A 13,818-nucleotide genomic window follows, 5' to 3' on the forward strand; every position below is an offset into this window, starting at 1 on the left:
AAAAAGAAAATAATTGTGCTCATACTGTGGAAGATACCAGGGAGGTTGAGAGTAAGCATTTTAACTGTTGTGTAATTTTTTTTATTGCAGTGGGCAGGCTTGGCTGAAATGAGAACTTGTGAAGCAAGGCAGAAAGCATGTGATGAGCTGTTCACAAATGAGGAGGAGGAGTACAGCCTGTATGAAGCTGTCAAATTCCTGATGCTAAACAGAGCCATTGAACTGTACGATGACAAAGAGAGGGGAAAAGAGGTACCATTTTTCTCTGTGCTTCTGTTTGCCCGGGACACATCAAATGACCCTGGACAACTGCTGAGGAACCACCTGAACCAGGTGGGACACACTGGTGGCCTTGAACAGGTGAGTGAAGTCTGTGGGGAAAGAGCTTTAGCCTTCAGTCATGACTTCACTATTGTAGGGAAGTAGTTCTGGAGCCACTGAATTGAGTAGCTGTGGTTCTGGGTTTTGTGAGGTTGGAGTCATCAGAGTAAGCTAAGCAGAGAGCAGGGGAGACCACAATGCATTTTATGACCTGATCTAGGCAGATGCTGTGACGTAGATCACATTTTGTGAGTCAAGTTATCCATTCCATTTTCTAGGGGAGGGGATTAAATTTTCACCATTTCAAGTAGGGGATGCCAAAGAATTGTGTGTGTGTTTTATAAGCACCACTGCCATCAGCCGGGGCTTGCTTTTGCAGGCTGGTGAATGCCATCAGCTCTTTCAGCTTGGCGAGCCTGGCGCTGTACTCTGATCCAGCTCCTTGGTGATCCCGTGCTGTACTCTGATCCAGCTCCTTGGTGATCCCGTGCTGTACTCTGATCCAGCTCCTTGGTGATCCTGTGCTGTACTCTGTTCCAGCTCCTTGCTGATCCTGTGCTGTACTCTGATCTAGCTCCTTGGTGATCCCGTGCTGTACTCTGATCCAGCTCCTTGGTGAGCCCGTGCTGTACTCTGATCCAGCTCCTTGGTGATCCCGTGCTGTACTCTGATCCAGCTCCTTGGTGATCCTGGTGCTGTACTCTGATCCAGCTCCTTGGTGATCCTGTGCTGTACTCTGATCTAGCTCCTTGGTGATCCTGGTGCAGTCTCTGATCCAGCTCCCTGGTGATCCCATGCTGTACTCTGATCCAGCTCCTTGGTGATCCTGTGCTGTACTCTGATCCAGCTGCTTGGTGATCCTGGTGCAGTCTCTGATCCAGCTCCTTGCTGATCCTGTGCTGTACTCTGATCCAGCTCCTTGCTTTGGCTTAGAAAGGCAGCAGAAGGTAGTCCAAATCCTTGAGCCACTGCCACCCAGTTAGGAGACTTAGATGAGCCTTTGATTTCTGCCTGGCTTAGTCAGTCTTGGCTGTCACAGCCACCTGGGGAGTGAACCATCGGCTGAAAGATCTTTCCTCCTCTTTCTCTGTCTCTGACTTTCAGGTGCATAGTTAAATCTAAGGAAACCCCACAAAGATAACATGCAGCTTTTTCAATTACAACTTGTGTACCATGCTGTTCGCCCTTTAGACTGTCCCTCCAGTGTGATGTTAGACCGCTGTACCATACACAGAAGAAACCTTTTCTCATTCCCACTTCCTCCCCAGCCGGAAGCAGTCATCACCTGTTGTCTCTCTAGAGTGGTCTATTCTGGTTTCTTAGAGGTGCAGCCCTTATCCTGTAGTCCTTTTTCCTGGCTTCTCCCATTCAGTATAAACCCCTATTGAGCCATAGATCGGTACTTCATTCCTTTTTATTGACGAAATACCATTGCATTTATAGGCAGCATTTGATTCACCCACTCTTCAATTTGGATGTTTAGCTTGTTTTCCCATCTTAATTCTCATGAATAGCTACGCTGTGAGGATTTATGTACCATTGTTCAGGGTGCACGTCATTTTCAGTTACCTGCGTCTGCCCAGGAGTGGGCCTGCTGGGCCTCCGGTGGTTTGTTAGCATTTGGAGGAGCTGTCAGTCCCTTTCACAGCAGTTACACCACCTTAATGCCTCCCACTGGGGAGCCCAAGGTCCAAGTCCATTTCTCCCCTTCTACACAAGCACTGCGTAACAACTTTTATTTTAATTGAGTTGAAGTTCACATTGGAAAAAAAAACTGATATGTACAACTGATTGGCATTTAGCATGTTCGTAGTGTTGTGTGAGCACTGCTGGCATGAAGTCCCAGATCATTTTCAGCATCCTAGAAAGAAAGCCCTGTGCCTGTTAAGCGACCACTCATCATTGTCACCCATCAGTTTTTGTAACCGCTCTCGCAGGTCTGAATTGGTAGCTTCCCTGTGGAGTTGTTTTTTTTTTTTTTAAAGACTGACTTGAGGGCTCGGTGCTGTGGCCTAGCGGCTAAAGTTCTCACCTTGAACATGACAGGGCCCATATAAGTGCCAGTTCTAATCCCAGTAGCCTCAATTACATCCAGCTTCCTTCTTGCAGCCTGGGAAAGCAGTCGAGGACAGCCCAAAGCCCTAGGATCCTGCACCTGCGTGGGAGACCTGGAGGAAGTTCCTGGCTCCTGGCTTCAGATCAGTGCAGCTCCAGCCATTGTGGACACGTGGGGACTGAACCAACAGACAGATCATCCTCTGTCTCTCCTCTCTGTATATCTGACTTTGCAATAAAAATAAATACATTTTTTTTTAAAGACTAACTTGAAAGGCAGAGGGAGAGACAGAGATCCTCTGTCTACTGGTTCATTCCCTAAATGGCTCAGCTGTGGCTCGACCACGCCGAAACCAGAAGCGAGGTGGGTGGCAGAGGTCGAAGGCACTCGAGACACCTTGCGATGCTCTCCCAGGTGCGTTGGCAGGGCTGGCGCTCCCGGGATCGTGGGATGTGCTCACTCTGACTCACGGCTTAGCCTTTGCTCTGCAGAAGCGCCCCGTCTCTTATTTTTCTATGGAGCCTGATGTTTTGGATTTCCACTCACATGCTTACTTGCACATTGCATATCTTCTCTGAAGAAATGCCTTTTCAAATAATTTGGCCAAATTTTTTTTAACTGGTTATTTTTTTTCCCCAAGATTGATTTATTTTTATTTGAAAGAGAAATCTACAGAGAGGAGGAGAGACAGAGCTTCTGTCTGCTGGTTCACTCTCCAATTGACGACAGTTGTCAGAAGTATTCTTGTATGAAGCTGGGAGCGAGGAGCTTCTTCCTGCATCTCTTACATGGATACAAAATCCCAAGGACTTAAGCTGTCCTCCAGTTCTTTCCCAGGCCGTGAGCAGGGAGCTGGATTGGGAGTGGAGCAGTCGGTACTAGAACATGTGCCCGTACGGATGCTGGCACTGCAAGGTGGAGGATCAGCCTGTTAAGTCAACATGCCAGCCTCAACTGGTGGATTTTTGTTATTGAGTTGTAGGAGTTCTTTATATCTCGACACAGGAGGTTACTTCAGAAATTTCATGAAAAAATAGAATTAAAAGAGGTTTGGTTTGTTGCAAAAAAAATTTTTTTTTTAATTTCTTTAAGTTTATTCCTAAGACATGTTTTCCATTAACTTTTTTTAAAGGTTTATTTTTATTTGAAAGACAAATATACAGAGAGGAGGAGAGACAGAGAGGAAGATCTGTCCAATGGTTCGCTCCCTAAGTGACCAGAATGGCTGGAGCTGAACCAGTCCAAAGCAAGGAGCCAGGAGCTTCTTCCGGGTCTCCCACGTGGGTGCAGGGTCCCAAAGCTTTGGGCTGTCCTCGACTGCTTTCACAGGCCACAGGCAGGGAGCTGGATGGGAAGCAGGGCTACCGGGATTAGAACCGGCGCCTATATGGGATCCCAGAGCGTTTAAGACGAGGACTTTAACCATTGCACTATCGTGCCAGGCATAAACTGACCTTTGAATTAAATTTCTCCACACCCTTAGGTAGGGTAAAGTCCCTTTACAGGCATGGCATTCCTTCTTGGTGGCAGAGGGTGGGAGCATCCCCGAGCAGAGTAAAAGGTTAGGGCTTGGTTCTTGGTATGTGCTGTGTGAGGGACACTGGCTAGAGGGCCTGGTCCTAAGCTGGCTTCTCTTGTCTTCCCAGGTGGAGATGTTCCTTCTTGCCTATGCTGTTCAGCACACCATCCAGGTGTACCGGCTCTCCAAGTACAACACGGAGGAGTTCATCACCGTCTATCCCACGGACCCGCCTCCGGATTGGCCGGCGGTGACCCTCCTGACCGAGGATGATCGGCACTACAATGTCCCCGTCCGAGTGTGTGAGGAGACGAGTCTGTGACCGCTGCCCTGCACCTGCACTGCCTGGACTGGCGGAGCTGTCCACGCAGTCCCCTGCTGGGACCTCAGGGACAGGCTGGGGACACTGGGCCCTTGGTGGCTGTGCCGGCCGGGCTCCTCTGCAGACTTTGCCCTTGTGTGGGATGCAGTATGTTTTGGGGTCAGGGTGGGTCTGTCCGCACACACCTGCTGGAAGGTGCAAACAGCATCTTCCTAATGGGGCAAGTACCTTTATATCAGAGGAGACTCACTTTGGAGAGGAACAAATTTCTTATGTCTCAAATCAAAACTGTAATAGTGAAATGCTTTTAATTTTCTTTTTAAAGACATACTTTGTTTTATGTTTTGGTGGTCATGGGTGTCTAGTTCCACAGCTGTACAGTCAGCTTAAGTGGTACAATTCTGGTGGATCTGTTAGGGACACAGTCATAACATTCTCTGAAAGTCCCGTTTTTGAAAGAGGAGTTGCTTGAGTTTACATTTTAAGGTCACTTTAAACAGATTGTGAAGATTGAGGATTATGTGCACAAGGGAGTCACGTGAGGGCTGGAAGAGCGTGGGAGCGTGTGGTGATGGAACGTGGAACTTGGCACAGCGGGTCAGTGTGACAGGTGTCTGTCCCCCGTGCACCTGAGAGTGAGCGGTAGGTAGTGCCTGTCGGTGTGGATGTGCGCTGCTTGCAGCAGTGCTGTGCTCACGGGGCCAGCTGTTCTCTGTAGACTTGGTGCTTTTCTGAGGAGGATGGGGATTTTCACCTCCTGTGGGTTCAGAGGCAATACCAAGGCCAAGTGGCTTCCGTCCCTGAACAAAGTGTACAGGTGGGGCTCCCTGTGCCAACTTTGTGTGTTTCAGGTGCATTTATTGTTAATCTCAGCTGATCTGGCAGCAGGGGATGCCTGACAGTAACCCATCTTGAGATTTTTTTTCCTTGACAAAGTTTGAGCAGCAGCAGCTGGTAAACCTGAGTGTGAAGGCAAGGCCCGGCTCCATCTGCACTTGGCTTGACTTGGAAAAGCTGAGGGAGGCCACGGGCCAGGGGCCGCCTGGGCGGCGACTGGCTGGTGAGGGCAGAGGCCTGCTCAACAGGCTCTGCTTTGGGGCCCACATGGTCCCCTAGAGGCCTGCACCATGGCGGTTGTTCACAGGAACCGGAAGGATTGCTCGCACGGCTCAGCAGCACCTGCATTGGTTTACGTTTGTCAAGTAGTATTTTCCTGGAGTACCACAGTTACTTTACAATTAAAATCTTTATTTGGTTTAAGTTAATTTATAAGCTCTCTAATCTATTGTGAGAGGAACAAGCCTTTGAAAAAATTTGTTTTATTTGTAATTGAAAATTAAGTCATAGTTAAGAAAACTTTAGATGCACAAGACTGTCTAGACTGTTACTTCAGTGTTTTTTCCATGACCTCATCGATGGTGTTGACCGCATTTTGCCAGATGTTTGTTGAAGGGAAGGCTGGACTCCACTCTGACTCTGTGTGTGATGACCTGTAAGTGTCTTCCACAGGGAGATGGGCAGTGCCTAGGCAAGGAGGTGCCAGGAAGCCACATTCAAGTGGCGAGGATTCCTTTTTGGCTTCTGTGTATCTCTCTAGTGTTGGGAGCTGCGCATCAGGGGATGCTTACCGCTCATACCTGAGCGTTGTTGACACACACCTTGAACGCTTTGGCTCTGGACCCTAGAACTCTGTGCTTTCTGGGTCCCTGCAATCTGTTGGTTCATATTGGCTACTGCATTGCAGTGAACATCTGTCACTATGCATTTTAACTGTTCTAAGAGAATTTGAACTGGATTTCTGGGCAATTTATTTTTTTTGCCTGATTGATACAGCTGTTTGTGTGCAGAAATGTGGTTTTCAATACCATCTTGATAAAAGTCCACAAGAATGTGTCTGTTTTATGTTGCTTTCTCTGCCAAGGTCTTGCCAGCTGCTGCTGTCAGACAGTGGTTCAGGTTTGGTGGGGTCGTAGCATGAGAAGCAGAGCGTCCCAAGGTGCAGCACTAGAGGAAGTGGAGGTGATGGGCTCTCTTGAGAAAGGCTTTTCATGGCAACCTACAGTTGCAGTTACCCCGAGTGTTAGCTCCATTTCTCACTCTCAGACGTGAGCAGCTTTTGGTCAGGAGGCTAATCCACTTGGAGAGAGCTCTCAACTACAGTTTTCTAGAACAGCACAGGGGAACCTTTTTCCTGCCAAGGGCCATTTGAATATTTATAACATGATTCACAGACCATGTATATTATCAGGTTAAAAAGTAATCTGTAGATTACTGGATTGTAGTCTCCTCTTCAGTTGCCTTGGTGGGGCCAGACCAAGGTTTGGCAGGCCTGATATGACCCGCAGGCCAGCCAGAGGTTCCGTGCCTGTGTTGGGGTGAAGGGACTGCTGAAGGAACTGCACTGTGTTTGCTTCCCATCGCGGAGCCCATGGCAAGAGAGCAGAGGTTCTGGACTCTGTGAGTTTAGCCGAAAAATCCTGTTGGCCTTAAACGGCATGACTTTTTCTGCCTTTGCTCTCATGCCAAGTACAGTTACACTGGAACAACGGCCTGGGTCATGTTGCATAGAGTTAACATTGCTTCTTCAGGTTCTGCTCCTTGCCTCCTGAGTTGCTGTCCGTCCCTGGCATCGGTTGGTTTCCACCGTGTACACAGATGCTCGTGATGCCATTAGGACCAGAAGCCAACATACGATGCCCAGCTTACCAGATCTCAAGTGTTTGCACTTCCTCTTCAGACACAGCACTGTGAAAATGTTCTATATGCACAGAACAGGATTATTCATTAAAAAAAGTAACAGACACTTTTATTATGCTGTAAATAAGGGGTCTTCAAAAAAAAAGTTGATGCAAAATACATAAAATGGAAAAAACTGGCAGTATAAACATTTTGATTTAGTTTTTCCATAATCTTTTCAAGGTGCCCTTTTGTACTAAGTCCGTGTATGATGAGACTTTTCTTTGAGCAAGAAGATGGACATGGCCTTCGGTACCCCCCGATTTTAGCTGTGAGGTGGGGTCTCTTGTGTTGACAGTTTCTCTGTTAGGAGAAACAGTGTAGGTGTGATTGCCTGGTCCTGTGCTTCTCGTGTGCTCTCCCTGCGCCCCAGGACTTTTACCCTAAGACTAGTCATGGTTTATTTAAGGTCTTACAGGTAGTGACTAGGCTGTGGTGTTGCTTGGTGATCCAGCACTGCTAGCATCCCAGCGTACAGGTGCATGGTACCTACCCTCACCTCCTGTGTCTTCACAGGACAAGGTACTGTTGGTTTTCTTACCTCTTTTTCTTAAGCAATACTTTGCAGGTATATCCTGTTGAAAGCCAAAAGCTTGCTTTTTTTTTTAAAGAGGAATAAACAAACCCATCAGGTAATCTTAATTATAGGTATGCATAAAAATAAATACCTTTAAGATATGTGACTGCGGAAAAACATTTAAAGTCTTCAGCATGTTAAGTAAATCTGGAAAATGAAATGAATGGATTCCTCAAATATTTTAGCAAAAATAGGCCCTAGTGTCAAGTAATTTTTCTAAAGCAAGGTCGAAGGCTCACTCCTCAGCCCTTCCAGCCACGTCAGGTGCAGTGAAAAGGGTCTAAGGGACTGTAAGAAGGTAGTAAACTGAAAGATGAAGAACTGATTTCAGATACAAGTTTATCAAGTACCATTTATACCTCCTAGATCTCTCATGCTTCAGTTATAAAAGAATAAAAACCTAAGTAGGTATACCCTGCAAATTCCTGTTTGCTGAGACTTAATACATTTTTCTGCTTAACAGAAGTGAAATGCTTAATGAGGAACCGTTCTGGAAAACATGGCTTGCGATCTCTCCTGAGGAGGAAGAGGGGACCAGGTGGCTGGTGCTTGGCTGTGAGTTGGTCTCTGTCCTTGAACTTCAGTGTGACACCCAAGAGCTGTGGCTGGCCCAGAGCTGAGCTGGTTCAGATGTGCCTGCCAGCCTGGATCTTCCTGGCCCTCAGCAGCAAGGCTGGAAAGAGTGTATGTGAGTATGTGTGGTTTACAGTCTTGAGTATATCTGGCTTTACATGCTCTGCAGTGGTGGAGGTGAGCTGATCCATGCAATTATATTTACTTTCATAGTAAATGAAAAATTACTATTGCGGATTTGGTGGAATGGGTTGGTTTATATAATTCAAATGCATAAGCAGCCACTCAGTTTGGGAACATGCCCACTGTTTTAAGTCCATGTATGATGTAAGTCTGCTGCTTGTCTGAAAATCCCGTAGACTAAAGCATCTTGAATGTGCATGAAGAGCGTTCCGTAGCATTAACAGAGGAGGGTACTGACTGAAGTTTATTCTAGTCGGCTCTTGGCTGTAAGTTTGGGTAAGGAATGGACTTGTCAAACCATAGGTCAATTACAAGGAAGGAGACACAGATCTTGAGGTAGCCATAGTCTTGGCAGATGTTTTCTCAGTAACCACAATACTTGAGCTCAATTCTGAGCTTTTTAATACTTAATAGTTTTCATTTATGTATTGAAAAATGCCTTGATCTGAGTTCATGTAAATGGTGCTAAAAATATTGTGCCCCCTGGAGGAAACACAGTCGTGCATGGTGATGTTAGCTCTGAGTGTTTCAGTGGGGAACAAAGCCAAAACGAATGTTCTCGTGTTCAAAGATGTTTACACAAAGTATTTTGATATTGCTACCTGCATTTTAGCAGCTGCAAACTTGCTGGATTGTGAATTCGGAGAAGAGAACAGCCCGATTTTTGGACCTGTGCTCTTGATGTAACAGTGGTATTTTTCCTGCCAGGGACATCTGCCACGGAGGGAGGTGACCGGGTGGCTGGCAGGGATCCTGGCAGGGCTCCCGTTGGCTTGTTCAGTGCTGTCTCTTCTCTTTACACTGTTAGGTTGTGGAGAAGGATGTCAGAATGTCACCGGCTCTGGAAAACATGGCCCCGAGCCCCAGGGCCGCTTGGGGCCTGGGATTCCACTTGCAAACGTGACCAGAGGCTTGGGTCTTGGGGAGGAATTTTCTCTGTCACTCATTGACTCTAATCTTCACTGTCAGAGACTGAGATGTGAAAATATCTAAAAAATAAACTCAGCAGATAAAATCCAGAGGCTTGCCTGTGTTGCTGTGGTTAAAGGCCTGACTTTGAAGAGTCAGGCTTTCAATTTCCCGTACCCTGAGACAGGCCCACGATGTCACCCTTGCCCCTGAAAGTGGAGAAGTAAGTGAGGGATTTGGGAGATGTCAGAGGGATTTGAAGAACTAGAGATGAAGTGACACATGTATCCAGCCTGAGGACAGTGCTCCAGCAGAAGTAGCGCCCGATTTTTCTTGGGTCTGGGTTCAGCAGTGGTGCCACTGTCTGCTAACAGGGTGAATGTGTCACAGTGTCTTCATCTCCACCCTGCTTAGTCTGGCGCTAGAGATGGAGCAGACCAGGTGAGGTGCCAGCCCGGCACACACTTAGAGGGATGATGCCCTGGGACTGCAGGTGCCATCCCCCTCAGTCTTGTGTGCAGACTGAGTTCTTTAAGAACTTTAGACTGCCTGTCCTAAGAACCACTTCACATGGGTTGTGCATCGGTCAGGTGGAGAAGTTAAAGATGGAGAGGATAGGCATTCCAGAGGTGTCTTGGAGATAGGAGTGTGAGCCAGCCACGGAGGGGCAGTCAGCAGAGCATGCTGCTGGGTTGGCACTGGGCAAGCAGAACAGCCACCCCAGGGCAAGCTGCAGCAGCCTGCCTTCGCTGTCTTTTTGGTGTTAAGTACAAATACCCATTTCCTCCCACTTGTTTCTCAGAGTTCTGATCAACTCAGGATGGTGTTTCATCCTCCTGCAACCCTGGGAAGTAGAGAAGAAAACAGTTGCAGGTTGGGGTGTTCTGGAACTCCTTAGGAAGATGTTAATAACCACCAGATTGTGGAGAACGCCAGCTACATTGCCTGTCTGAGAGGATACTTAATGTTCTCAGCCGTCTTGCTGTAAACCTGGGCCTCTTCCATGTTGTTCCTCTGAGTTGCCCTTCCTGCACATGCCTTTGGGCTGTGTCTTCCTCCCTCAATTGAGTGTGTACTTGAAACATGTTGCCAAATTGCCCTCTACAGTAATGCCACTGTTGTGCATTCCCACTGCAGGGTGTGAGTGCGATTTCCTTAGGCCTTTGCCAGCATCAGGCTGTGTGTGTGTGTGTGTGTGTGTGTGTGTGTTTCCTTGACTAAATTTAAGCATGTTTTCATTAGTACTAATGATTTGTAGGTGGCTCGCTTTCTGGGAGCCATTTGTTTGTCAGTTGCATCTTCTCACTGTCTTTGGTTGTATATTTTGAAGAAGGTATTCTGACAGGGTAGGAGCTCAGGAAGGGCTCACAGACCAAGGAGCACTTGGGCATCTGCTGGGCACTCTGAATGTTGGCCGAGTAGGTATGATCCCAAAGTTGAGGACTCGAGAGACTGGAGAAGGATTCTTCTAGAAAGCAAAAGAGCTTTATTAGGGCTGCCACACATGGGGTTCCAGAGCGAGGGGACATGTGATGGCAGAGGTCCTGCAGCAGGTCGCAGACAGGAGCAGTCCTAGGTGTTGGATTCAGCCAGGGGCGCAGTAGCTGCTTTGACAGCACTCCTACGTGTGTGCCTCGGAGGGAAGCCTCAGGCCTCCAGCTGCTCTCCAGTGACGGCACTGCAGCCTTCTGGGCCCAACTGGCAGCATCGTGGTGCTACAGTGTCACACGGGTGCCCGTTGGATCCAGATAACGAGAGCTGGCCTGGCTTAGTTCAGTTCTCAGAGGGCTTGGCCACGTTCAGTGGTGAGGCGGCTGCTGAGGACACGAGGGCTGAGGGCGCTGCTGGTGTGCAGGCGTCTGAGGACTGGAGCATGGTCAGGAGAGCAGGGAGGGACCAGCTTGCTGGCTCCGGGCCAGGCGTGCGTCCCCTCCTGGGGACGTGAAGCCACACTGGCTGGGGCTCAGCTGCTGTCCTTCCAGATGACTGTTACAGAGTCATTGTGCATCTGTGACCAGTCAACTGCAAAGCCCAACTCCAGGGAGGCAGCCACAAGGAACTGTGTCCAGGCAACTCCTCTACCCTTGGGCACTTGACCGAGCCACTCTGCGGCACTAGAACTTGTGCTCATCCTCACTGCCACAGGCCCTTCTAGTTCAGAAGCTGGCAAATTCCACTCATTGCTAACTGCTGGCCGTCCCTCCATGGGTGGAGTCGGAGGAGGGAACAGGGAGCTCCCCCTTCCTGGGTCTGGCTGTGGCTCAGTTCTGGTCTTCACCCATAGATTCTTTCAGGGAACCTTTTGGGGGGCCCACACCTCTTATCCCCCATTCAGGGGCTCTCCTCAGTGCCCCCGATGGGCTGTCACACTCGGACCCACCACCTTAGCAGTGCTCCCTCTGGCTGCTTTCTGCCAAGCCCTGTTCACTCCCTTCGTTGTGCTGCACATGCTGAAGACAGCCCCAGGCCAGCTCGTGGAAAGATCACGCGCCCCCTGCTGGGTCAGGCCAGGAAGTACCAGCCGCTGCAGCATCCTGTCCTTCAGTCTGACTTAGGAGGTGAGTCAGCCCAGGTCCCTTTCAGGCTTTCCGGGTGTCTACTGAGGAGTGCTCTCAGGTGGCCATTGTCAGAGGACCTGCCCATCTCCCACCAGTGACACATCCATGCACATACCGATCCCTTCCCCCGAGTGGGACTTGGTGGAGTTTTCTACCCTTGAAATGTCTACCGTTGGCCCTTGTTATTGGGTGATCAAGAAGCTGTGACCTCTGGAACTGGTGGCAGGGCACAGCCTGAGTCAGTTTTACATTGCTGCTTCTTGTTGGCCAGGCTCTTGTGTGGCGTGCGTGGCTCAGACATAGCCTAGTGCACAGCTGTGGGTGTGCTGGACCGGCCTTGCAGCTAGCCAGTGCCCAGAGAGGAAGGCCCATCAGGCTGTTCTGGACCCATCTCTCTGCTGCACATGCCAGGGGGCTGACCAGGCTGCCGAGCACAGGTGAAGATTATGCTCGCAGGGATCCTTGGGGCCTGGGAGCTTGGGCAGCATCCAGACCTGGGGTAATCAGTGAGGAGCTGTGCTGCGGGGGCTAAAGGGTGCAGGAGTGAGGCCAGCTGGGGGAGGAAGTGTGCAGAGTGTGTGGGCTCCAGGCCACAGCTCCTGCGAGAACTCTGAGGAGTTACGGAGGACATGCTGCTATGAAGCCAGACTAACGAGTCAGTACATGTACTTGAACAGGAAACGGGGAGCAGGTAGAACTAGATTCCCAACCAAGGTGAAAGGGGCTGGACCTGAGGACCTTTTAGATGCCCTTTCAGAGGGGGTGGCTTTGAAGAGCACAGCGGAGTGATGGCAGGGAAGGGGAAGGCTGTGGTATCCTGCAGAAAGGCTGTCAGATGGGGGCCAGGGCAGGACAAATGGGGGAGGAAGCACATTTTAACCCTGGGCCCTTGGCAGGCCTTGAGGATGAGAGCAGGTGGGAGGGGGCTGGGCCTAGGGTATAGTGCAGACTCTGCACATAAGGATTACATTTGTTAGTTCTATTTCAGTCTTTGGATTCAAAGGCTTCTGAACCCAAGCTAAGGTCAGCCTTTTGTTTCATATAAGCGCTTGTCCTTTTTCTCTCTTAGGAGGACAGGTCAGAGTGCTTCCAGGGCGACTTGGCCCCTCTGTCTTCTTGAGCTGCCCCTGAGCCCTTTCTGTACATCTTGCTGCTGCAGGCGTTAGCAGAGACATCCTGCTCCTCAGGGTAGGAGGCTGGCCTGGCGGCCCCAGCGGGCAGAGCCAGGGCCCATCGCTCCCAGCGCATCACTGCTGAGCATTGAGAGTATCATTGGCCTGTAAAACCAGCATGGCGTTCACCAGCCTGTGTTGTCTAGTCAGAAACCCAGGGCTTCTTGGGGGACAGAGTTAGAACTCCACATTGATGGCAGCCTGCCTTTTATTCTGGCCTGGCCTTCAGCAGTATCCAGAAGGGACACATAGAGGGCGTGATGTTCCTGCTGCAGAAGCTCTCCATGATGGTCTGAGGGGCTGCGGAGGGCATGGAGGGGAGACAGCACAAAGTGGCATGACCAGGCTGAACTGGACCCCACTGGCATGGGGGTGCCAACAGTTGGTTCCCTGGAGAGATTCTTTGAGGGACAATGTGGGAGGGGTGCTGAGTGTCCCTCGTGGCGGTGTCACGCCCTTCCTGCCACGGGTCAGCGCATGAGGCTCGGGGCTTTGCAGCTGGCCGTCGTCACGTTGCAGCTTGGAGGGAGATGGGCACTGTGGGCTGGTTAGGATCGGAGTGTCTCCTGTGAAGGTTTGTGCTGTGGCGGCTTGGTGCTCAGTGTGGTGGCGCCTTTGGCAGGGGAAGCTGAGGTGTTAATGTCAGTCCTGTGGAGTGATTGAGTTCTAGATGGGGGAGAGGTGTGAGGCGTGCCCCTGCCCACTCCCTGAAGTCCCATCTCACCAGGTGTTCTCTTGATGCCATCCACCATGCTGTGCCACAGCCCAAGGGCAGGGGGCCTTACCATAGGCTGAAGCAACTCCAAGCTGTGAGCTAACTACACCTCTTGGATTTAACTGTAGTGCAGAGTATGCAGCTTCAGCTTTTTGGTACAGTAATGGAAAAGGGACT

General features: G+C 49.8%; 1 protein-coding gene across 2 annotated transcripts in view; it reads left to right on the forward strand.

The window, feature by feature from the left end:
- The window catches only part of OTULIN (OTU deubiquitinase with linear linkage specificity), a 38,224-nt gene extending 24,427 nt beyond the window's left edge, over positions 1–13,797 (forward strand). For both annotated transcript variants that reach the window (XM_040977422.1, XM_040977423.1), the window contains 2 exons: positions 91–360; positions 4,024–13,797. In XM_040977422.1, coding sequence (XP_040833356.1) covers positions 91–360; positions 4,024–4,218 — 465 coding nt within the window. In that variant the 3' untranslated portion in view covers positions 4,219–13,797. The remainder of the gene's footprint in view (positions 1–90; positions 361–4,023) is intronic.
- The last annotated feature ends 21 nt before the right edge of the window (positions 13,798–13,818 follow it).

This window comes from Ochotona curzoniae, unplaced genomic scaffold (genome assembly GCF_017591425.1).
Source record: "Ochotona curzoniae isolate NIBS_2020 unplaced genomic scaffold, NIBS_Ocur_1.0 contig_2754, whole genome shotgun sequence".
NCBI lineage: Eukaryota > Metazoa > Chordata > Mammalia > Lagomorpha > Ochotonidae > Ochotona > Ochotona curzoniae.